This window comes from Ammospiza nelsoni, chromosome 19, assembly GCF_027579445.1.
Source record: "Ammospiza nelsoni isolate bAmmNel1 chromosome 19, bAmmNel1.pri, whole genome shotgun sequence".
Lineage (NCBI taxonomy): Eukaryota > Metazoa > Chordata > Aves > Passeriformes > Passerellidae > Ammospiza > Ammospiza nelsoni.
This window is the reverse complement of record NC_080651.1, coordinates 8,425,136-8,450,014: the sequence shown is the minus strand read 5'-3', so window position 1 is coordinate 8,450,014 and position 24,879 is coordinate 8,425,136. Positions and strand designations below refer to the sequence as shown.

Sequence of the window (24,879 nt, the reverse complement as noted above, 5' to 3'; positions counted from 1 at the left end):
AAACCGCGGCTCGCCGGTCCCGGCCCTCCCCCGCCTCCTCCCGCATCCCTCCCTCCCTCCCTCCGCCCGAGGCTCCTCCTCCGCCAGCTCGCCAGCTCTCCATACCTACATCCCGCCCCGCCGCCTCCCCTCTTTTCCCACCTCCGCCTGTCATCCGTCCGCCGATTCACCCTTTCGTTCTCGCCCTCCCTGTCGCAGCCCCTTCCCTGCCACACTTCGCTCCCCACGGCCGTGGTCCCCACAGGCCCTGCCTCATCTCCGCTCACGGCAGAGCACGGCTTTTCTCATTTCTCCTTCCCCGCTGTCCCCTCCTGCCTGCGCTCCCTCCGCCTTCTCTGCCCTGCGCTTTCCTTTACAGCCCTTCTCTTCTGCTCCATCCTTTGCCTTATCCCTGCATCGAGCTCCTCTGCTCTCATGTCACCGCTTTTCCCCTTTTCTTGCCCCTTTTCCCGCAGCCTTTGTGCCCTGAAGCTCCTTTGCCAGGCTCGGGCACAAGCCCAGTGACAGCTCTGCAAAGGCATCCCCGGCCACTCTCCGAGCCTGGTGCCAAGCTTTGCTTTGGTCCAGAGGTGCAGGACAAAAGCCAGCTCCAGTCTGTCCCTAGCCCTGGGCTGAAAGGAGCCAGGTACAAGCACGCTTGTAACACAGACCCTGTTCGAGCACCTCATGAGGAGCTCAGTGCATGTGGTGGCCCATTAACCCTAATGAAGTTCCACCCACACACGAGAAGAGGATGTTTTATAACCCTGGGTGCTGGGAATTCAGGATTTGGCACTCACCGAACACCTCAAAGCAGCTGTTTGAGGGCATTCAGTGTTGCCTTTGAAGCCATCGTCGAGGTTTTCTGCTCTGAGCAGCTCTGTGAACTGCAAGCAGGTCTTTTTGGTGTCCCTAAGTCACATTTCACATGCTCTACTCTACAAACCTTCTTCAGAAAAAAGTGAGGTAATTCCAATCGTTCTGCAAAGAAAGCAGTGTGCTGACTCTCCAGCTGGGGCAGACTGTGGGAATTCTCTTTTTTTGGCATATAACCTGGACAGGAGTGATGTTTGATTTGACTGAGTGACATATCAGATCTGAGACATTCTGGTAAAACCTACAGGAAAAAATATTTTCACAAAATCATGTAATCTGGCTTTTGCTGCCAAACAGCCTGGGGCTTTGCATCCAAGTACTCAATATGGCTACAATATACAGATAAATTATAAGAATTTATCATAAGATATCTTATAAGAATTCTGTTATGAACAGAATACTTTTCAAAAGCAATTATTTCTCACAAATAATAGAAGAACTCTAGTCCAACTGCCTGACCACTTCAGGTGTGACCAGAAGTTTAAGTATGTCATTAAGGTCATTGTCCACATGACTCTTCAATAGGCATGAGAAAGTTCAGATTTTCCCATTTCTGTATTAAAATTGCTTAGAAAAAAATCTAAGACCTAGAGATGGCTTTCTCCCAGATACACCACAAGTGCTTGATTATGTTTGCTGAGTTATAAATGCCAGGTTAAAGAGACTCCTTCATTCAGATCTGTGATTGTATTAAAGGAGGTGACTTTCCAAGCAGCCACTGAATTTTCAGGATGTGTATATGTGATGCAGAGGTCTATGAGGAGAAAAGAAGAGAGGAATAGTCTATAATTCCTCTCTTATTCCCATCTGTATCCCCCTCCTCTGCTGCTGTACACAAGAGCTGAGTCCTAGCCCTTGCTTTAATCATCCAGGGGCACCCAGCTGCCTGTCACTGCTGGATTGGATGGAGTTTTTTGACACAAATCCCATCTTTTCTGGATGCACAGTCTGCTGCTCTTGCGTAGACACTTTATATTGCCTTTTCTGTAGGCACCAGTGCAAGGCAATGCCATCAAATTTAAATCTGTGGAGCTCCATCATGCAGAAGGAAACAAGAAAACCCAAACAAACAAAAAAATCCCCCCCCAAAAAAAAACAAAAAAAACCAAAAACCAAAAAACACGAACCAAAAAAATCCCATTATCCAAACACACTGTTACTGTTGCAGAAGTTGATTTGAATCTATCAGAGATTCTAGGGCTGACAAGCACAAATAAATTCCCTTATGCCAAACTCCAGCTAGGAGAATGACCATCATCTCTAACCCTTATTCCATTAAGGTGGAAAGCAAGCACCAAAATCCAATATATTTTCTGAATTTACTTATATGTAACAGACACGTTTTCTCCTGAGAACTCTATAAATCCCGATTTCCTGAATATTGAGTTCATTCCATCCTTCACAAAGATAAGAAAAATGAAAGAGGAACCTGCATCAGAGGCACTGATTTCCCATCAGAGTGCAAAATAACACAGGGTTATATATAACACACCACACTGAGGAAAAGCTGTGGGGCTGTTTGTATGGGGTATCCCCTTTTGCAGCCCCAGCTAAGGGAGGGTGGATGATCTTGTAGAGCAACCCACACAAACCCAGCAAGGCAGAGAAGGCGCTGAAAGCCCCGCTGAGAGGTCCCGTAAGTGCCCCGAGTCTCCGTGAAGCCCATGGCGAGGCCGGGACACGGCATTCCAATGGCAAGGCGGGATGGGCAGAGCAGGGGCACGGCGGGACAGCTCCCGCTCCCCGCAGCCCGGGTGAGCCGCACCCGGCACCCCGCGCTCCGCTCCCGCAGCCCCGCACCCGCGCAGGGCTGGGCGGAGAGCAGGAGGAGGAGGCGGAGAAGAAGGAGGCGAAGGAGGCCGGTCTCGCCTCGCCTCCCCCTTCCCTCTCGCCGGTTTTCTTTGCAGCATTTCCATGCTAGAGGTCCCCACCGAGCTGCGGAGCGAGGATCTGCCTGGCTGCGCCGGGCCCTCTTCCTTCCTTTGTGCATCCCCCAGCCCTGTGCAAGCCGTGCCCCCCCGCCCCGGCCGCACGTCCCCGCTGCATCCCCTCCTCCGGAGCCCCCCCCGGCCCGGCAGGCAGGAGGAAGCCGCCCCCCCGGGCACGCAGAGCCGGGGCAGGGGCCGGGCACCGGCTGCCACGTCGTGCCGCCTCCTCCTTCCCGGCCCGGCCGGGGCACCGAGGCCGCATCCCCGCCCGCATCCCTGCCCGTGTCCCCGCATCCATCCCGCTCCGCGGTCCGGAGGCGCCGGGCCCCCCTTCGGCGGATGCTGCGCGTCTCCCCGGGCCGCTGGTGCTAAATGCTGAGCGCCGACAGGATGGAGGAGTTTCAGAGCGAGGAAGAGGAGCCCTGGTACGACCAGCAGGACCTGGAGCAGGGTAAGGATGGGGGCACGCCGCAAGATGCCAGGGATGGTGGGCCAGGGGATGCGCGGGCAAGAAAACGGACGAACCCCGGGGAGGAGAGGGTGGGATCCCTTCTCTCTGGACTGCTATTTGGTTGGCACAGCCAGCGCCTCATCCTGCAGCGGCAAATCTCGGCTCTGCTGCTCCAAACCGCTGTCCTGGCCGAGGAAAGTTTAAAGCCGATGGATAGAGGCAGGGAGCCCAGAGCTGTCCTAAGCACTAGGGCAGTAAAAAATTTGTTGTGTTACATCTTCAAGGTAGCTGGTTCCCCAAAAGACTTGCTGCAGGCAGAATCAAACAGGGATAGTTATGACACTGCTTTTATTTCAGAGTAGTCCAAGGTAGAGTTATCAGGCAAATTAGTTAGAAATTAATATAAAGGAAATAATGTATTGCTAAGGATGCTGAAAGTCTGTCTCAAAAGCTTTGCTGCCCCAGCCCAAATCCAAAGGGATCTTCAGCTTCTTAGTCACCTAATTACTTCTGGAGATTTTTCCAACCAGCCATAATATCAGGAGAAATATGGGAGGAGAAGAAAAAAAATCAAGGCCAAGTTTTGAACGGCAAAAGAAGACTTGTTAGAAGATAAACGTTCATTTCTGTAGTTTGCTTTGAAGTAACTGTACCTAGTTCAATTGAATGTTTATTCTAAGACTGGACAGTTGGTGCCTGTGAGTATTTGGGGCTTTTTTTTTTTTGTTTTATTTTTCTTATCTTAATCTTTTGAGTCAACACGCAGTAAGTAAATAACTGGAAGAAGTCCCATTTCAGGCCAGTGGCCCAGGAATGAACGGGACTGATTTGGCAATGCATAGCAAAAAATTATTCCTACCTGAACACAGTTCCCCTCTGGCACATTGTGCTATAGGTACAGTTTTATATTTGCTTTTCCCAGCTGACTGTCAGCAGGGATGTGCAGTCCAGCTGCAGTGCCTCAGCCCACCATCGCTCCAATACATTATGTCATGATTTGAAGTTTATACAACTTCAGCTGCAGGACAGGGGCCCAGCAAGGAATGATAACCAGCCCCCCAGGGGTTGTCACAGCTGGGCTTTAATCCCAATTTCTCAATTCACAGGAAGTAGTGGGATACTGGGCCCTGTTCTTTGAAACACAACACTCCAACAAAGCCAAGAGCACAGAGATGAAGCTATCAGCTGGATAAACAGTGCAGCCTTTGAATGCTCAGAAATTCACATTTCTGGGTGACGTCTTCCCATGGCTCACAAGGGGCCTGGGCACTGGTCCAGGGGTGGGATGTAGGCTGAGGAACAGCAGAACTAGGGATGAATACAGGGAGTGTTGAACAAAGTAGGACCAATTGATTTTTAGCCTAACGTTGTCCTGGTGTCAGGTTCATGAGTCAGCACTGGCACTGTACAACTGGCTCACAACAATAAGAGCACCTTCCCACTGCAGGCCAGGTTCCCAGCTCTGTCCCAGCAGCCTAAAAACAGAATGACTGTCTCCAGATGATGGACTGAGGCTGGGTACAGGCTCCACTTTTGAGCACGTACAGAACTGGAGGAAAACACACACCCAAAACAAAGCCCAGCTGTGGGTTTGCAGCCTCCTGCATATGAATAGGGGCTGCACAGGCTTCCACAAACTCAAGGAGAGATGTGGGAAGGCTGTAACTGGAATCAGCCAAATGGAAAGGTCCTACGGGGTAATTACAACCGCTATTAATTTGCACAATGCACAAAGCATCACAAAGGACAGTGCTGGACTTTGTCCACACACACTGTGCCTGTGCATGACACCCAGAGGTCTTTGGTGGCGGCACAGCCGTGGAGCCTTGGTTTGGAATGGGGGGTGGGTGTGCAGCACGAGACTCCAGCGTGGCACGATTAGAGGCATTGCTAAGAGGATTGGCATGCCAAGAGCCCGGGGTCGCACACAAACCCACGCCTGGCAGCAGCACCACGGGGGCAGAGGACAAAAGCAGAGGCTTAAAGACCTTTCCTTAGGAGCAAGGGGTGGGAGAAACAAGAAACAATCCAAGCTAGGAGAGCAGAGAAGGTTCTTCCGTGAACCAGTTGGTTGCTGGGCCTTTATCATCATTTCACAGCATCATCAAATATTTATTACATTTACATCCAAAACTGTTTGCTAAGCAACAGATGGCTTAACTGGGAGCTCTGTGATGATTATGTTAATTAACCATTTTAGCACCAGAGTGGAAATCATGCCTCCAGCTCCACACCAAGCACCTGTTACTTTCTTTGTCATCCTCCATGAGCTTCACCTTGCCAAAGTAACTATTTTTTTTTTCAAAATAATAAATCCCAATCACTCTTTCTTTCCCCTGAAGTGTCCACAGCAACAGGGTACATCTACCACATGATTTAGAAGCAGCAAGATCTGGTCCCCAGCCTCAGGGCCCTTCCAGCCTTGTTCAGATTAAGCCAGTGCCTTTCAGATGCCTTTACCTGTTCCCTGCACACTGTAACACTCTGTGGCTCAAGGCATTGTACCAAGATGCCTTAGCACACAGAAGCAGAGACTCAAGTCCCAGCCAGGACCCTCAGCAATGACATGGTAACAGCAGTGGTGTCCTGTGAGGTTTCCTTTGCAATGATGTTCCCTCTGGGAAGGCTTTCTGATTTGAGAAAAGTGGTAAAAATGGAGCTGCAATTCCCTCTTACCATGACTTAGCTTATTGCTTTGTAAGCATGAAGAGATATCAGTGCTGCTTTGGTCCAGCCACCTTCCGTGGGCCAGGGAGTCTGTGCCTCTAAGTGTTAAAACCAGGATAAAATTCTGGTGAACCTTTTTCCAGCCATTGTGAACTGATGATGTGGCCATAATTGCATCACATCCTGTGCACAGGGCCTACGTGCAGCCAGACCCCAAGAGAATGAATGAGCTAAAATTAGAGAGTCTGAGCTGCAGATAAGTGGGGGGGGCACCTTTCCTGTTCATCAGGAGCATTTGTGTTTGGGAGGGCTGTGTGCCAACTCAATTGCATCTGGATCCAAACAGAGCCAGCAGCTCTGCCAGCCACTTCCAGCCTTCATCTCACCGCAGCATCTCACAAGATGGATCCTCCTTGCAGTCATGCCTCTGCCTTCCCTGATCTCCCCAGCTCCCTATCCCCCTGCCAGCAGTCAGGTCTCAGAGCAGAGTGCATCCAAGAGGAGGCCTCTCAAAGCCACCCTTCTGACCCCTGACCATGGCCTAAGGCACGTGGGGGTTTCTTGGGTGTCCTGCATGGGGCCAGGAGTTGGACCTGATAATCCTGATGGGTCCCTTCCAACTCAGCATATGCTAGGATTCTATAAGTGTGGGATAATTCCTTCCATGTCAATAAACAGCCTCTCACTGCTCTGAGATAGGCAGCAGGACCAGAGGGAGTGCAAGAACCAGCACATCACCTCATTGCCACTGCAAGACCAATTGTCCTCCAGGGCAGCCACAGAAACCTCTGGGCCAAACCATCTGCAATGCAGGCTTAGGACATGACAGCTGTAACCTCTAAAGGTCTCCAGATTTAAGGATCTTTTTTAATTCCTCCTCCTCTTGCCAAGCATCTGATTGATTGAGTACTAAGAAGGAAAATGACACAAGGTGCTGAGCTTGCACTACTCCCAACTCATCCGTGTAAAGACACAGGGTCACCAGTGCTCCAGTGCCCAGCTCCTGGCATTGGGGTAAGCCCAGGGGATGCATGCTGGCACCCATACCTGCACCACCCAGGCTGTCCAGAGCACTGCAATCCATTATCAGCTTGCCCAAAGCATTCACTGCACAGGGGAGCTGGTGAAACTCATATTCTACCCCTCAGGAGGCAGTTATCCCAGCAGTCCAGGGACAAGGCACACACCCTGCCTGTCCTCCTCCCTCCCTCCCTCCCCATAGGCAAGCCAGAAGGACAGAGCTTTGCCTGCAGTAGCTGAGCCACTTATTTATTTAGCAGTACAGTACAGCAGGTAGCTTATGGAAGTGGAAAGTTTTCAGTGACTAATTGCTGAGCTGCTTAGGAATGACAAGAGGGACTAGAAAAGTCACAGGAGACAAGGAAATAAGATGACAGGTTAGTCTAAAGAAGTGATGAGAGACTCCAAATATGGGGGGGGGAAAGAATATATATAGATGTATTTTCCTAGAGCGAAAATTCCCCTGTTACTTGAAGGCAGCAAGCAAAAAGGGGCACAAGAAAGCCAAAAAGGAGCACAAGAAAGCCCCACACAGCAACTTTCAGTGAGAGACCAGAAGGTCCTCTCCACATCTGCTGAGCCTAGGCACATAGTTCCAGCTGTGGGAGGGAGCAGAATTAGAGGAACTGCTGGAAAGGGAAAGGGGAAACAAACAAACAAACAAAAAAACAAAAACAACAAAAAAAAAACACCACCAAAACAAAGCAAAACAAAACCCTGAAAAACCCCACAAAAACAAAACAACAACCAAAAAACCCAAACAAACGAAAAAAACACCAGAGTTTTCCATATTTCCCATCCTGAAACAATCAGCTAACAGCGGCAATTCTCCTTGGCAAGGCCATGCACAGAGGATTTATGGTCTGAATCCTGAAGGACGTTTTCTCCCAGCAGCTCTGAGCCTGAGGGACTGGCAGCCAAGGCACTGGCCACGAACACCCTGTACATGGAGCCTGTCCCCCCAGCCCAGCATTTTCCAATCCTCTCTCTTTGCTGGTGACAGGGCGGGTGCACTGACTCAGTGTGACAGGCAGGAGCCACTCAGAGCAGTGACAGCACCAGGGTCCCATCCTGCTCCTGCTAAAGGCAGTGCCAGCACTCAGGATAACGCACTGCCCGCTCACTCCCACACTCACACTCTGTCTCCTCTCCCAAAAGGCTTTCCCAGAGCAGCACAGTGCTAAATTCCCACCTCATCTCACTCCAACAGATCTGTGTGCTCGCATTAAACACACCTTCAGGGTTTCCAAAGCTTCTACTTAATCTGTCCAAAAAGACTATGTTATATGTGGGCCAAGAATTTAGGAAAATAATTCCAATACAAAATACTCCAAAGGAAGGAGACCAGATGTTACACAACTGCTGCTTTTTGCACAGCTGGGAATTTCAAAGGAATTTTATGTTAGTTTGTTTTGTGTTTTTTTCCATGTGTATTTAACAGTTATAAACCATCTCTCCAAAAAGTGACAGTTCTAATGATTAAAACAGACCATTCCTCTGCAGCTTTCTGGGAAGTCACTGTAGTCTGTGCAGCTGCTCTGGCCCTGCTCAGTTAATCTGCCTCCTCTCTGAAGGATTCAGACCTTCACATGTGTAATATCCAGGTCCATGCTTCTTGGCCTCTTCCAAATATGCAGCTGCAGCACCAGCAGTTGGAGCAAGGATGTGATCGTGCCATCCTCCAAGATTTCTTGGGCCACAAGGAAGTATTGAGTCCTGGGAAGGCACCTGAACTGGGAGGTGGTGGCCAAGCATTGGTGTCTGCAGGAGGAGGCAGAGCAAGGAGCAGCACAGCACACCCCACAAGCATCAGTCTTTGAAGCAGAACTGTGTCAGGGACACTGGTTTTGGTGTTGGGCTCCCAAAAGAAGTATTGCTCTGCATCCTGCTCAGGACTAGTGGTGGACATAACATCATTTGGAGAGTACATCAAGTATTTCATCACTCCCTTTCCCTGCAAGCTCAGACTGGAAGGTTACAGCCCTGTGCTCTTGCAGTGCAGCTGCACAAACAGCACTGATCACTCATCTGAGGTCAGGATCTCTTCCCACACGGGCAGCATCTCCAGCCTGTGCCAATAGCCAGGCACAAGACAGCTGGGCTGTGAGCTGAGCACCTGGAGGAACAGGGCTTCCTAAACTCCCCAGAAGCAGATGGGAAGGGAGCAGAAGTGGGGCAGCACCCTGCAAGAGGATACGCTTTCTTCTAAGTCGAGAAAAAAGGCTGATGGAGAGGAGGTGGGCAGGTTTTTTGCGTTGCTGCAGAGGGTCAGGCTGTTTCTGCATTTAGCTGTAACACATGGAAGAAAGGTCTCTGTACCTAAATGCCTCTGGACATAGGAGGTGGCAGACAGAAGTAACCAGCAGTGGCAGTGCTGGCAGGGGTCCTGGGGGCTGCTACAGCCGCAAAGTGACAGCTGTGCTAGCAGGGTTGCTCCCTGTGCCCTGAGTGTCCAAATCACTCAGAATCAGTGGCTCCACCTGCCTCCCCCTAGCAAGAGGGGAGCAAGGGCATCCGAGTTGGCTGGGAATGGCTCCGAGTAGAGGAATCTATTCAGGAGCAGGGCAGGGCAGGAGAAGTGACACGGTTGTGGCAGCCCAGCGCTGTGGGCACCGTCCCCTGCCACGTGAGCACAGTGACCTGTCCTTCACAGGGCGCCTTTGCTCGGGGCTCTGCACGTGCACAGAGCACCCTGGTGCTCATCCTCCTTGTCCAGCCTGGGTCACTTACAACCTCCTGCCCCCAAACACACAGGGAAGAGGAGTTCTGCCACATGGCAGCCATCCACATGCCTGTGTCTTTAGCTTTAAAAGACTGGAAGCCTTTATTCACGGTTTTCTGCAGCCCAACATAATTAATTAGTTGGAGATTTGCTGCCCGGGGGAGGAGCGCATGCAGGAAAGCTCTGGCTCCCTTTCTCCCTCCTCTTTCTTCACTCCTTCTCTTCAATAGCCCCACTTGTATATATTTATTTAGGACATTCTGATCCAGGTGCACTATCAGAGCCTCGGAGCCACCAGTCACTAAGCTTGTTCAAGCCATTTCAGCCTATAAGGCAAACACAGGCACTGAGGCTGTTTTAGATAAGAGAACAGCAGGAAAAGATGCAGATGGGGCCTCAGCCATGGTCTAATAACATCCTCTGTGTTCTCATGCTCTAACAACTTGGCAAAAGGCACAGCAGTTGCTGTAGGCACAGGGATGGGACTGCTCTGCCTGTGTTTGTAGAGACACAGCTCATAAGCTGAGGTGACCATCCTGGGTCTCAAATATTAATATACAGGGGAGAATTCGGAGTGCAGGATGATAAGAGGGAAGAAAGAAAAGGCATAAATTAAATCTAAAAAGTCTGGTGAGCATCTGAGAAGAATAAAGGAGAGCTGATAGAGGAAATATTGAATAGAACTGAAAAATATAGAAGGCAAGGAAGGGAGCAGCAGGGGCTAAGAGAGCTGGAGGACTTCTCTGCAGCACAGCACAGTACAGACAGTGTGTCCCTGAGCCCCTTGTCAGGGATTTCCACTCCTTGGTGATGCCACTTTTGCCCAGGAGGGCTCAATATACCATGGAAGGAGCTGTTCTCAGTGCACTGGGCTTGCCTTGACCCCCTGCCAAACACCCCTCTGCCACCACCTGAGCCCCCCTCCCCAGCCAGGGACACTTGCACAGCCAAAGGCAGCACAGGAGCACGAAACAGATTACACAAGAGAAAGAAAAGGAAAAAAACAAAAAAAAAAAAAAAATCCCAAGCAGGAAATCCAGCAAATCTCATTAGAGTAACAAAAATGCCAGTGTGATCAACATTAGCTCAGCCCAGCAAGAGCCACAGTTTGAAAGGAGAAGGAAGAGGAGGAGGTGGCTGTGCTGCTGGGGGCTCAGGCACCCTGTTTGCCCTCACCCAGCCCTAACAGAGACTTTTCCCCACCTGCTTCATTGGGGCTGTTTTACAAAGCAAGCCCTGCCCTTGTGGAACATCCCAATATACCAAAATAGCAGCTCCTCCCCAAAAACAAACAAAACACCAAAACACCTGATCAGCAATGTCTGAGTTACACCAGTGTAAAAGCAATGGAGAACCCACGTCTCAGCAGTAACACTGGTGACTCTCTGGAAGCTCTGGCTGGCCTTGGGAAACACCATCTTTGTACAATGGGCATGTTGGAAAGGCTTTTTCAGGTTGTGTTTGAGGTGCTGCCAGATGGCATTTGCTTCCCTGCACCCCCAGCAAGTTCCATTGCAACGCCTTACACAGGCCAAGTACAGAGGTTGCTTCCCTCACCTGCCCTGGAGCAGCAGTCAGGGATATACAAAAGCTGATCCTCACTGTGATATACCCACACAGCACAATGCCCTGCAACTATGAAGGAAAATAAATGAGTAGCAAGTATACCCTATCCCAGGGTAAACCAGCATAGCATCATTCATTTAGACTTTGAAAGGAATAATTGCACCCACCCTTGACTTTAAGTACCCATGTGTAATGGAGCAGACAGCAAATGCCATTAAATTAAACGTCAACAGCATTAAACATCAGTTCTTAACTCTCAATGTACCCCATCCATCAACTCACAAGCACCCTGAGCTTCCTCCAGAGACCTCCCCACCCTCCTCCCTGCTCTTCAGCAGATGCATTCACCGTGTGCAGCACAGGACAGGAGCAGCCCTTTCCACAGCCCCACATTTAGGGAGGGGCCACAAGTCATTCCTTTAGACATGCTCAGCTGAAAAGGACCTGCAAATCCATAAACCCTTGCTCATCTGCACCACACAGCAAAGGACTTCTGTGTCCCCTGCAAGCTGCTGGCTTTGCAGGACAGGGACAGGGCTGGTTTATTAAAGGTGAGGAGCCAAGTGCAGCATCCCCAGTGTGTTCTCTCACAGCCTAAACATGAGAATCCCTCACTGCAAGAGAAATGACAGGGGAGAGTCCAAAGCAGCTGCACCAGATGGTGGCTTCCTCCAGAAAGCTGCATTTATGAGGAGCATCTGAACAGCTACTGGATCGTCATTGAGCCAAGAGCAGCCAAAACCTGCTCAGCACCAGGCTTATGCCCTCCCAAAGTCACAACCAGGAGATGCTGGAGGGAACAAAGCCCTCCTGAGGGCTGTGGCTGAGTGCTCTGCTCAAACAGATGCAGACCAGCCCTGGGAAGGCAGAAACAGCTCCAAATCTTCTTTGAGCCTCGTTGCAAGGCTGGGGAAGCATCCAGCTCTGCCACAGCCCCATGCAGGGAACATGCCTGTGCCAGCACTGCCACAGGATGCTGCCATGAGGGAATAGCCTGCAGTTTGTCCCTCAGCCTCCTTCCATCAAAGGTGACAGCTTTTGGATCAGGATGGGTTTTTTTCAAGTTCCCTCGGTGGCACAGAGGTAGCAGAATTATTGCTGGGCTGCTACTGCTGATCTCTGCAGCTCCAGGACGGTGCCTCCTTGATGTTCTGCCCAGCCCTGCTCCTCTGCTTGGATTCAGCTCCTGCTCCCTTCCCACCACATGGTCTCTCTTCCCATCCCCACCCTCCTTGCTCAGAGGCCTTTCCCATGGAAGCTTTCAGAGAAATGCAGCCTCCATCCCTCCCTCCCTCCCCTGCTCCACAGGCACAGCCCTTTGTTTGGGGACACGGCATGTCTCCTTGGCTGGTGTTAATGAGAAGGGTCACGTCAGTGCTTGCAGTGCAGGGAGCCAGAGGGCGCCAGGACAGTTTGCATCCATAGTTCTCTCCTGATAGGATTTGGAAGCATCAGGAGTCCATTTTTGAAGTTGAATATTGGCCATTTCACAGTGGTGCCTTCAGCACAGGCAGGATGTGGAGGAATTGGGCACATCGAGCAGACACACAGCACTTCATTTCTCCTCCTGCATCCAGAGGTGAGGGGGAAGGGAGTCATCAGCATATCTGCTAAATTAGGGCAAGTCCTTCAGCACTGGCTGGCTGATCTGACAGTGGAGAAGCAAAGGAATACAAAAAATTGGGGGAAAACCATAGTACTATGTAGAAAGGATTCTTGAATTCCTAAACAGTTCTTTTTCTCCCTCAAACAACTTGGTGAAATTTCACATTCAGCCTCGGGTTTCCAAGGTCTCTGTGGAGAGGAGCTGTGTGCTCCCTCAGCCCATGCAGAGCCACAATTAGTACAAAGATCAAGAGGGATCTTGTCTAAAGACGACATTAAAGCACTTCCACAGCATCCCCCCCTCCCCTCAGCCCCATAAGCTGGGGGGACCAACAGGTGGGGAAGAGGACTCAGGCACAAGGGGGTGGATGAGACAGGATTACCAAGGATGCTTTGGCTGGCAGGCAGAGAGTGAGGGAGTGTGTGTGACCATGGCTGAGGCAGTTAAAAGACACTAAAAGAACCAATTCCCCCAAGTCCTTCAAGCCTGGAGTCTCCCAGGCCCTTATGCTCAAAATGGAAATGAAGACTCAATTTCCTCCTCAGAGCCAAGCCCCATTCTTTCCTCTTTCCCACTCATCCCCAAACGCTGCCCATTTCCCCCATTAAATTATTGCTGACAGAGCCCTTTAAATTACAATGCAGGATCTTGCACTGCCTAATCCACTTAACTCAACCCCAGCTGATTAAATTGGATGCCATATGGTGGGAGAGCACTGGTGTAATCCACAGGGACGGGGACACACTTGACTCATTACCTGAAGCACAGCACGGAGCCCTCTCATCCACACCTCCACAATGGGGCCCTGCTTGCTGCCAGGGATGTGATTTCCAAGGTGCCACTCTCCAGGAACAACACTGGCTCTGGCAAGGTGGTGCTGACATTAAACACAGCCCCAAGCAGCTTAAAGGCACAAATTATCCTTCATCTCTGCTGGCATCTGGCTGTTCCCCCAGCCCCAGCTGGTGCAGCAAACACTCAGCTCTCCCTAGGGCACTTTATAAACTAGGGAAATTTGGTGCTAGGAAAAAAACAGATAGGTGGAGGAGGTCTGTCCATGGGGAAACCTGCCAATAACTTGATTGCAGGGAGAGCTGCGACTGCAGCCCTCAGACTGGGTCACTGTGCAATGAAGAGGATTGTAATTAAAAAGGTCACAGCCCTTTTAATAATAACACCCTGCAATGCAGGGCACAGCTGGAGAGCACATTCCCATGGAAAGGGGAGATTCGAGGACATACTGAGCAGCTGTTGGGAGCACCACATCTGGGGAGCCAGCAGAAAAAAACACGGGCAACACACAAACTGGTAACAAATCAGCACATCCCAGAGCACAGCAACATCCCTCAGGAAAGCCCCACCCCAGGCACTGACAGCACTGTGGCTCACCCCTGGCAAGCACTCATGTCCAAGGTCAGCATGAGCCTCATTTTGTGATGTGTGAGAGGTCAGGGCTTTCCCAGGCTCAGAATACATCCCAGGAGTCCTGGTTCCCCTTCTTCCTGTCTTAGTGACCAAACATCCCTCTTTCCCAATCAACTGCAAGGCCAAATGAACCACTGAAGAAAATGATAGCTACTCTCAGCCCTGGCAAAGCCTTTTCAGAACACACCATTTAATGCAGACTAGAGGGGAGAAAATGCCAGGGCAGGAGACCCAGGTCCCCTCACACCCTGCAGGATTGTCACTCTTCAACTACCTACAGCTGCATGATAACCACACCAAAGACAGAAAGAGCAATAGTGCACACCAGGACCTGTTTCCTTACCTTTTGCAATGATTAAGGTCAGATTTTCACTCTGCCATGCTAAGAGCTGTTACCTCTAGAAGCACCAAGAAAAATGAACCCTCCCTGCTCATAGTCAGGTTTTAAGAAGACAACCAATTCCTGTGAAAGCAAAGGGCTGTTCTCAGAGCCAGCTGTGCTGTCCCAGCCTCACAAACAGCATCACCTGTGTGCTCAAACTTTGGCCAACACAGGATTCACATGGCCTGGAGGCTCTTTCTTTTCCCATCAGCAAAGCCAACATTTTCAACTGACCACACTGTCAACATCTACTTTTCCCTGCATTTCTCCTGATGTCCAACTTTTTCAGTAGCTTCCTAAGGGCATTTAGAGGTGGCAGAGAGTGAACACAAAGTAGTTTGTCCCTTCCCTGGAGCTGCCCCAAGGAAAGAGCCTTGGATTCAGCTGCTGCAGCGCTGCCAGGGCAGCACATCTGGGAGGTGCCTCCAGCCCCCTCGGGCCACGCAGGGTTTTATTACTCCTGTCAGTCTGTTAGAGGCTGATGGATGGAGGCTGACAGGGAAGGCAAGGCACTCCCTTCGTTAGAGATAATAATGTAATTTATAGAGCATCCCCAAGGCCCTGCAGGGCTTTACCAACCCTTTGCTCCATTCTGACAGGTGCTGAGCCCTCCCCAGTGATAGGGGATGGTGGTGCTGAGCACCTGCCACAGCCCAGATCCTGGGCTGGTCCTGGTTGCAGTGTGCAGGGAATGCAGGAGGGTTTTGCAGCCAGCAAAGCACTAAATTGTCATTGCATGGAGGAGCTGCAGAGTCCTGAGCTTGGCCTCCCCTTGCTCCTGCAGCCCAGCAAGACAAGAGGCCAGATCCTGTATGTTCTGTGAACATACAGCCAGGTCAAAACGTGCCAGTACAACCAGTGTCATGAAAAATGTGCTGCTGTGCTTGGTGTGGGGTCACTTTTTGGGGTGGGGGGAGATCCCACCACACCCAGCCATGGGGCTGTGGGAACTGCAGCAGCTTTGTCCCTCTGCTTTTCAGACTTACACTTGGCTGCAGAGCTGGGGAAGACGCTGCTGGAGCGAAACAAAGAGCTGGAGGACTCCCTGCAGCAGATGTATGCCACCAACGAGGAGCAAGTGCAGGAGATTGAGGTAGGGACACAGTCGGGACAGGGCTGGGGACAGGGGCTGCTTGGCCAGCGCTGCCACCTAAGGGCAAAGGTGGGAAAGGGGCACTTCCACCAGTGCCAGCAGCTCAGATGCCAGCAGAAAGGCAGGGATGTGCTGTGGGGCATGGAAGTTGAAATATCCTCTGTAAGTGCCTGAAGCAGGACAGAGTAAATTCTGTTTTAAAGTCTGTTGATGGATTAAAGCTCATCCCAGCCCTGGAGAGGGTCTTGTTCCCCTATTAACTTGCATTTTTCCTTTTCTCACATCCTCACTCCCTGCCCAGATGTGCACACCAGATTTTGGCACCAGATTTTGGCACCAGGCTACATCTGGGTCACGTTTGGCCTTCCCCTGCACATCCGTCAGCCTTCACACTCCCTTCTCTCTGCTCTGCTGCAGCTTTCCTTTGATTCCAGAGATTCAGAATCGTTTTTGTTCCCAGCTGGCCCCTTGGCACCCCCATTACACAGCCCCCTTTGTTAGAGGCATAAAATAGCTCTTTCTCCAAGAGCTGCAATCCAAACCCCCATTTCAAGCATCCTATGGGGTCAGAGCAGTATTTCTAAGAGCTCACAGAACTGATCTTAGAGGCTTAAAACCTGCTGTGCCTGGGAGGGTTTTCATCCACTGGAAACCTTCTAGGAATCTGTGAGTTAAAAAAGACTGGACACCCCCTGATTTAAAAGGACACAGGGCAGAGGAGGTCTGCCAGTTCACAGGAGCAGCACATGATGCTGCAGGGATCAGACAGCTGATGTTTGAGGGAACTAGTGGATGGATTTAGTCATTCCCCCTCCAGCAGCCTGTCAGAAACACATCCTCCAGAGGATCTGGAATCTGGCCCCAGCTGAGAGTGAGCACCTGAGTAGATGCCCCTCTCCTAGTCTTCCAAGGATAAGATTTTGCAGTAGCAGACTTACAGAAAAGGGTGTGCAAATCCACAGAAACCACAGGTCTCCTCATATTTCACAGACTCAGAGTTTTAGCCTGAATTCCCAAGGAAACACAGCTTCTGCAATCGATCTGTCAGGCGATCCAGTAACCAACCGGCCAATTTCAGCCAACTTTCAGTCCCAGGGATATCAACTTTCTTTGGTACTGCGAATAAAAAAGCAGCTGAATAGAGACAGATAGAGGTTAGTGCCCTTCACAGAGGGCAAGGGAAGTTCAATCATATTTTAGACACAAAAATATTTACAGTGGTTGGAGGGATGAATATTTCATCTGTGGAAGAGGCTTCAACCAGACAGAGCCACAAAACACATTATCAGAGGAAGCAAAGGCTGTAAGAATTTCTGCTTGTGAAAAACCCTGGGTTTTGGATGTGGAGTGCTCACGCTTCACTTTTCCCTGCAGTACCTGACCAAGCAGCTGGAGATGCTGCGGCAGATGAACGAACAGCACGCCAAAGTCTACGAGCAGCTGGACCTGACAGCGCGGGACCTGGAGCTGGCAAACCAGAAGCTGGTGCTGGAAAGCAAGACTTCCCAACAGAAGATCCAGTGGTATGGCCTCCCCTGGATCTTCAAGATCCCAGAACCTTCAGCTCACCTTTCCCCTGCCCCAAAGTGCAGCCTCTCATTGCTATCTGAGCCATTCTCTTTTGTATCAGCCCATCTGTGCAGATGTTTAGAACACAAGTGTGTTGCAGTAGTGCTGGTTAGGAGGGGTCAGCCACAGCACAGACATCCCTAGGATAAGGGCTGGATGAAAGAGTGTCTGAGGCTACCTGGAGAGAGGCACAGCAGGCTCTGCTCAGATGATTTTCCTTGAAGAAAAGGCACATAATCCTATCAGGAAGATCCCCAGCACACAGCTCTGAAGAAATGCCAGGCACAGATCCAGCAACTCATGAAACCCTGGCTAGTCCATGCTGAAACACCAGTTTATCAATAATATTTCTTTCCTAAAACAAGCCCATGATCAAGGTCATCCCTAGAAACAGCAGCCTAAGCCATGGTCTTGTAACGCAGCATCATTTGCAAACAACTGTGTGGAGAAGGAATTTCTGAGCAGAGTGTTTTACAAACTATCTGCAGACAGAATAAAACAAAATCTCTGCCCAGTCTCTGTGTTTCTCTACAAGATAAACAAAAGGAATAGATGCTTGTTTTAAGTGCAGAGATGTTTCAGGAGAGTGCTTATGTCTCAGAGATGACTCTTTCAGCCAACTGATTTGAGGACAGGACTCCATTCAATCCCCCTATCCCTTTTTTAATAACTAACCCCATTCAAGAGTGAGCACACAGAGAAAGACCAAAAAAAAAAACAAAAGTGCTGTCATGATCCCAGGGCACTGGAAACTGGAAGCACCTTCCCTAGACTGGATTTCTCTATAGGAAAAAAACACCTTTTAGGAACTTGTAGCATCTGATTTCTCACCTGTGCTCCCTCCTCTCTCTGCAGCTTGACAGAAACAATCGAGGGGCTGCAGAACCAGGTGGAGGAGCTGCAGAAGCAGGTGGAGGAAATGCGGAGCTTGGAGCAGCTCCGCATCCGGAGGGAGAAGAGGGAGCGGCGCCGAACCATCCACACCTTCCCCTGCCTTAAGGAGCTGTGCTCCAGCCCCAGGTACGGAGCCTTGGCTGTGGCAACCCCTCCAAACTGCTCCCCACAAACAGGGGAGGTGCTGGGTGAGCAGAAAGCGCTCAGACACAGAGGTTGGGCACCAGAGCCTGAAATGCACGGCTGGAGCTGAAGGGGGGATGTTCCTCTCACCAACCCACCTGCCTAAGGAGGTGTGGGCAAGGCGGAGCCTTCATGATCTCAGCACAGGGATGCTTCCCTTCCCAAACCAGCACAGCCCATTTTCCCTTTCCAGCTGCCTTTCCAGCACAGCACCAGCACCTCTGGCTCACTGAAACCAGTTGAGATGGTGCATTTTGTGCTGTATGACTCCAGCACTCCCTAGGAACATCAGTCACACATGCAGATACACCATGTGCTACCAAGTGTTGTACAAACACCTTCAGCACTACTGCAGCCTTAATCCTCCTCAAAACCCAGGACTGTGTTAATTCACTGACCTCACGAGGACATTTCTTGCTCAGCTTTGTCCACAAAAGAGGGTTCTTTAAATAGATAAGCAATCAATAAACTTTGTTACTGAAAGCATCCTCTGCCAGAGGATATGAACCAAAGACATTTTCATTGCAGCAGCAATGAGGATGTTAATCAGGCCATAACATGACCCCCAGCAAAATCCACTTAATGTCTCTGTGGTTCTTTTCCCCCCAGTCCCCCAATCCCACTCTCCCTGCTGCCACAGGACCTTGGGCCCCCTTGCAGCTCCATAGTTGGCTCTGAAAGTCAGGCTGCCCTTCAGTGCCCTGAAATCTGTTCAATACCCCCCACCACAGCCATGCCTCCCAGGGGAAGCCATGGAGCTCACATTTTCCAGTCTGTTCTAAACAAACAGGATGCCATGGGTGCTTCACTGAGGAGGAAAACCCAAATTCCTGAAGGGAAGGGGGAAGTGTTTGTTATCACTTCCCAGGCAATGAAGAAGGGGCACCTCTATCAAAAATCTCTGTTTGCCTTGCCATGTAAATCTTCCCTCACTCCCTCCAGAGCACCTCCCAGACACAGGGCTGCACAGCAGCAGCACACATGTTTCAGAGTTTTGGCTGGGTGGGTCCGGGGTTGTTGCCGTACACAGTGGGTAGTTGGTGAACTCAGTGGTGCAGAGAGCAGCTGAGGGACTCCAGCTGGAAAAAGCCAAAGCCACCTACTTTCAGCTCAGACTGGTAGCACCTGAACATTCATTCTTGCTTCACTGCAATGCTAGTGGCTTGTCTGTTAACCAGATGTGTCTTTTACATTTTAGGTTCTCATTTCCCTCCTGTCTTTTATTGCTGCTGTCCAATAAAACTGCAAGTTCTGTGGGACAGATTTGTCTTTGTGTCCACACCTTGTGATCTCCTGGCACATGGAGAAGGCACATCTCACTCCATGAGCTCATGTCCTTTTTGGACATCAGTAGAATTACTTACATAACAATAAAACACAAATCCCTCATGGGTCAAACTGCTTGGTCTGACTCTCTCAAGCATCTTTCTCCTCTTTCAGGTATGAGGATGCGTTCCAGGTCCACAGTTCTTCCACAGAATTCAACCAGAAGCCACTGGAGAGGGAGAACGAGCGTCTCCAAGCCATGGTGGACTCGCTGAGATCCCAGGTGAACCAGGAGAAGCAGCGGAAGGAGAGGGTGGAGCGCGAGTACACCTCGGTTATCCAGGAGTACTCAGACCTGGAGCAGCGGGTGTGCGAGATGGAGAACTGCAAACTGCGCATCAAGGAGCTGGAGGCAGAGCTCCTGGAGCTGCAGCAGATGAAGCAAGTCAAGAAGTACCTGCTCAGCAGAGAGGACAACCTGTCCGAAGCCCTCCTTGAGCCGCTGAACAACGCCCCAGAAGCGGATTACATCGACCTGTCCGAGGAGGAGGGAGGGAAAAGCCACGGGACGTCCATGACCCCTTCCCCAAACCACCCGGTGCGCAAGAGCTGCAGCGACACGGCGCTGAACGCCATCGTGACCAAGGACGCCGTGAGCTGGCACGAGGGCAACTACACCCTGCACGCCAACAACGTGCGCAAGCGCGGCATGTCCATCCTGCGCGAGGTGGACGAGCAGTACCACGCCCTGCTGGAGAAGTACGAGGAGCTGCTCAGCAAGTGCCGGCAGCACAAGGACAGCGTGCGCCACACGGGGGTCCAGACCTCCCGGCCCATCTCCCGCGACAGCTCCTTCAGGGACTTCCGAGGAGAGGGGCACGAGCTGGAAGAGCGGAAAACCATGGAAAAGACCATCAGCAAACACGTGGAGGCCGTGGACAAGCGGCTGGAGCAGAGCCAGCCTGAGTACAAGGCTCTTTTTAAGGAGATCTTCTCCCGCATCCAGAAAACAAAAGCAGACATCAATGCCACAAAGGTGAAAAACAAGAGCAGCAAATGAGTCCTGGCTCTCCACAGCTCCCACGTGCAATTGCAACGGCCACGTCTTCTGTTGAGCCCCAGGAAATGCCGTGTGGCCCCTCTGCTTTGAAGGTTCGAGAGGTCTGCAAGTGAGAGAATGTCACAGGGACCCAACTCACTTTTTTAAGCTTAGGCTCTGGACAACCCATTGGGACAATTGTACATTGTAGTTAGAGGATTTCAGAAACCACATGACGGATCTCTGCATGAGTTACTGCTGCTGCCAGACATCACAACAGCAATGTAAACCCCACCATGAAAGAAAAGAAACCAGTCTCCCCCTCCACCCTTTTTCAGCTTGTCCTACAGCCCAATTATCTGCAAGCAAAAGCCTGGATGTCCTCCAGCATGCTGCCACAGCTGGAGTACAGCGCCTCAAAGTAAAACAAAAAGCCATCAGAACTTTAGGGGCTGCCCCAGCACAGCAGCCCAATCCTCCAGTTAGGTTTTATGGCTGAGAACCTATGCTTGAACCCGAGAGACTTCTATCTCTGCCTTCCCCAAAGGGCAGCATGGTCTTGCTATTAAAGCCATTCTCTAATCAGTCAGGTTTTTCAGCTCTTTACAATGCAAGCTCATTGCAACTGGAAAAACTTGAAGAGAAACATAAGACTGATTGTTCCATCTCCATCAGCATCTCTCAGTGTTTCAGTCCACACTCTCCAGACCCTGCAGGCATATGGGATTTACTCGCTCTAAGTCTGCCCTGGTATTTCAGCCCAGGTGAAGCACCATGCCTGGTAGGAACTCAGAGCCCAGGGCTTTCCCACAGCGAGACAAGAAGTGCTATTACAATATCAGAGACACACTTTCATCTCACGGTCTGGGTACCAGCTCTCTGTGCTGTGCTCTTCAAGAGGTCATCGTCCCATTGTAGCAAATTCCTTAAAAATAGCTTGCATGGGCTCAAAACTGACTCCCAGGGACTCACACACAAGCCAGGGGATGCAGCACCTCCCAGGTCAGGAGTCTGGCCCTGGCAGTAGCATGGATCACACATCTCCCCTCACTCCTGCTCCAAACATCTCCCCAGCCACAAGGACAGATTTCAGCTTCCTGCTGAAAATAATCTTTCTTGGCTGAGACACTGTTGTCTCTCATGTTCCAGTTCCCTTTCCAGCACTGAAATCTCCTCACTTTGGCTTCCACAGACATGCAAACACGCAGCCAAATGGCCACTGCAGTCTCAGGAATCACCGATTTCCAGCTTCCCTGAACTAGATGATGACCTTGTACAGGCAGACACTTTTAGGCAGAGAAGCAGCATCTCATTCCAGCTTAGGCAACACCCTGAGCATTGAGCCACAAAACCCAGCAGTTCAGTGTAAGCAACCTACTCTGTACCCGCCTGGAGCAACCATCAGCTACATCTGGATTCTCTTTTCACCAGCTTACATCCCAAAATCTTGGGTCAACAGCTGGAATCTTTGCAACATTGAGAGAAAGAAATGTGAATGTGGCTTTGGAAGGGGTAGACTGTTCAACTGGAATAATCCCCTACATCCAGGGGACTGTTCAAATGGAATAATCCCCTACATCCAGGGCTTTGATGCTACAAGGAGCAACCTTTCTTTCACTCCCCATGGAATTAATACAGAACCCCCCCCCAAAACCACCCTGTTTTGTTAAGCTGAGTACCACAGAGGTAAGTTGGCAGGAGTGTGATGAGCAAACCACCCCTGCTCCAGAGGTCTCCTCCTCAAAACCACCAACTGCTCTTCTCTTCCACACTCTGCATTTCCAGGTGCCCCACAGCCCCAGATGCATCAGGAGCTGCCCGCACAGCTGTGGCTACCAGCTCTGTAACAGTATGGAGAACCTTCATGCCTTATTTATTTATAATGGAAAGCAGTTGTCTAATAAAATAAAATAAATAAAAATGAACAACAACAGCAAGAGAAGCGTTGTTGATGTCCTGGGAGCGTTCGGCACCCCTTGACTCGGCACTTGCAGCAGTGTTGGTTTAAGGCAGGCAGTGCTTGCCCTGCAGCCAGCTGATGCTGCAAAGGTGTGGGAAGGGAATCACCCTCACTTTCTGTTTAAAACAATCCCATGTGGATCAGCATCACAGTTAAGTGCACAACACATTAAATATATTTATAAATGCCCTATTCTCCTCTCAAACACAGAGAAACACTGATTTTCTCACAGCTCTTACAGCTCTTTTTACTTTTAAGAACAGCACAAGAGCTAATTCTTTGATTTTCAAGTACAATTTAGGTCGAGAAAGTGCTTCAGGCGCCCTTGCAGAAAGGAAAGAGAATATGCTGAACTATTCTGCTGCATTATTTATATAACACACATTTTTGTGCACTTGGGCTGCCAACACTGCCACGCGATCAAACCTCTCTTTTGTCAGCTCGGAAGTCTCTGTAAAACCACACAATTTCTAAGCTTCCAATTCAAATCCTGTTTTTCTTTTGACCTTTTTTTGCAAACCACAAATCCAAAAATGACTGATGTAAGTAACATGATATTAGTACTTGGCTTGACAAAGGCACAGCTGCCATGTATCAGCAGCATGTTCAGCAAAGTGCTGAGGACAATTTTCTTCTGCCTCCAAAAATATTAGTGGCCATATATTCATGTCCTGATTGACTGTGTGAGTCAGAATCACTTGATTCCTGCCTTAAGTGGTGCTTTCCGTGATCAGAGGAGGAGAAAATAAGCATCTTCTGGCCTTTTGTGCCACCTTTGATCTAAACTTTTCCAATTGCTTTTTGGAACACCAAGGAAAGCTACACAACTCTGCTGAGAGGGAACAAGAGAGTGCTGAGCAACCACTCTGCCAGAGAAGTGGTGTAGCAGAGAGCAGCAGCTGCTTAACAGCACACCCCCATGGTTCGTGACAGAAAGGAAAATTGCTGCATGCAATTAAAATGGATGAGGAAGAGTATGATGTCACAGGAAATAGTCCTTAATTTCAGAATTTGGCAAAATCAGTGACATTACTCAGCTCACAGCATTAAGATAATAAGGGCACAGCTTGTCAACTGTGTGGTTGCACGCTGAATTTGAAAGCTGGCATTTAGACACGTGCAGTTCCATCAGATCTGGCCTGGCTTCTCACTGGAATAACACTTCAGAAGGGTTATAACCTGCTGTTATAAACAGGGAGGGGCCACTTGAAGCACAAATTCAAGGATTTTCAGAGCTCGAGCTCCCCACAGGAAGGATTCAGCATCTTCCCTTTCCTACAGCAACTGAGACCTTCTGGAAGGCCCCTGAAAGCCCGGAGGGACTTTGCTCACACGTTAACAGCCTGCACCCTCACTCACACAGGGAGTGACTGCGTCCTTGGACTCCTCAGCCCTCCCCTCAGGTTTCTGGGATGGCTCCTGACAGCTTTTGCTCTCCAGTGACCACCAAGGGGCTGAGGTGGCTTCCTCAGCCAGGACCAGGGACAAAGCAGTTCATTTCTCAAGCAGGAATGCCAAAGGTTTGGCTCTCTTGGCTCACACCAAAGTCAGACTTTGCCATCCCAAGCCCTGCCTGACAGGGAGAGCAGTTTCCAACCACCCAAGCAGAGATCACCCAGCTTTTTACCAAGGCTCTCTGGCCAGAGTGGGAATGAAGTGTTCATTTCCAACACAGCGTGGGAATGAAGCAAAACCCGACAAATGTCCTTTTAGATTGACCTGGCTTCACCTGTGTGACCTTCCAGCTCCTTTCCCAGCCCCTCTGAGGCACTGTCCTTGGAGGGTGTTCCTGCACAACCACCACCAGACACGTTTGACAACAGCTGGTAAATGAGTCATCCTGCCTTGAGTATTGTACCCATCCCTCTGGCTACAAATCACAAATATTTACCTGTTCCCTGTTAGAAATTAAGGGCACCAGATGGCACAGTTTGCCTCTGACAGCTCTGGGTTTTTTCCTTCAAGCACTTTGTTTCCAGCTGAGTTTGGACAAGGGCAGTGGAGCAGAACTCCGGGATTCTGAAGCTCAATTAAAGCGAAGGGAGGAGCCCTCTGTGGCCCTGGGCTGCTCAGCTGCAGCCAGGGCAGAGAACCATCCATGTCCAGGACTTGCTCCCTCCAGAGGATTGAGTTCCCTGACTTTAAACGCATTATCTGGATGGAACTCGGCTCAGATCAGTCACACAGTCTGCATCGGCTTCTGAACACCCATTTTGGCTTCATCCACAGTTTTAAATACGAGATTGTCAGCTC

At 50.3% G+C, this 24,879-nt stretch overlaps 1 protein-coding gene across 2 annotated transcripts; it reads left to right on the top strand.

Moving 5' to 3' along the window:
• The first annotated feature begins 2,865 nt into the window (after positions 1-2,865).
• On the top strand, positions 2,866-22,608 carry CDR2L (cerebellar degeneration related protein 2 like). 2 transcript variants are annotated; one of them, XR_009419746.1, is made up of 6 exons: positions 2,866-3,234; positions 15,603-15,715; positions 17,090-17,238; positions 18,140-18,304; positions 19,802-22,352; positions 22,452-22,608. XR_009419746.1 is itself a non-coding variant. In XM_059485756.1 (5 exons), the coding sequence occupies exons 1-5, from the start codon at positions 3,156-3,158 to the stop codon at positions 20,685-20,687; spliced, it is 1,392 nt and encodes a 463-aa protein (XP_059341739.1). In that variant the 5' UTR covers positions 2,866-3,155; the 3' UTR covers positions 20,688-22,608. The 2 variants fall into 2 exon arrangements, 1 of the variants encoding a protein (XP_059341739.1); XM_059485756.1 differs by having other exon boundaries at positions 19,802-22,608.
• The last annotated feature ends 2,271 nt before the right edge of the window (positions 22,609-24,879 follow it).

Coding starts and splice junctions, on each gene's coding strand:
- CDR2L (XM_059485756.1), top strand. CDS start 3,156: ATGCTGAGCGCCGACAGGATGGAGGAGTTTCAGAGCGAGGAAGAGGAG. Junction 17,239..18,139: donor TCCCAACAGAAGATCCAGTG/GTATGGCCTCCC, acceptor CTCTCTCTGCAG/CTTGACAGAAACAATCGAGG. Junction 18,305..19,801: donor GAGCTGTGCTCCAGCCCCAG/GTACGGAGCCTT, acceptor CTCCTCTTTCAG/GTATGAGGATGCGTTCCAGG.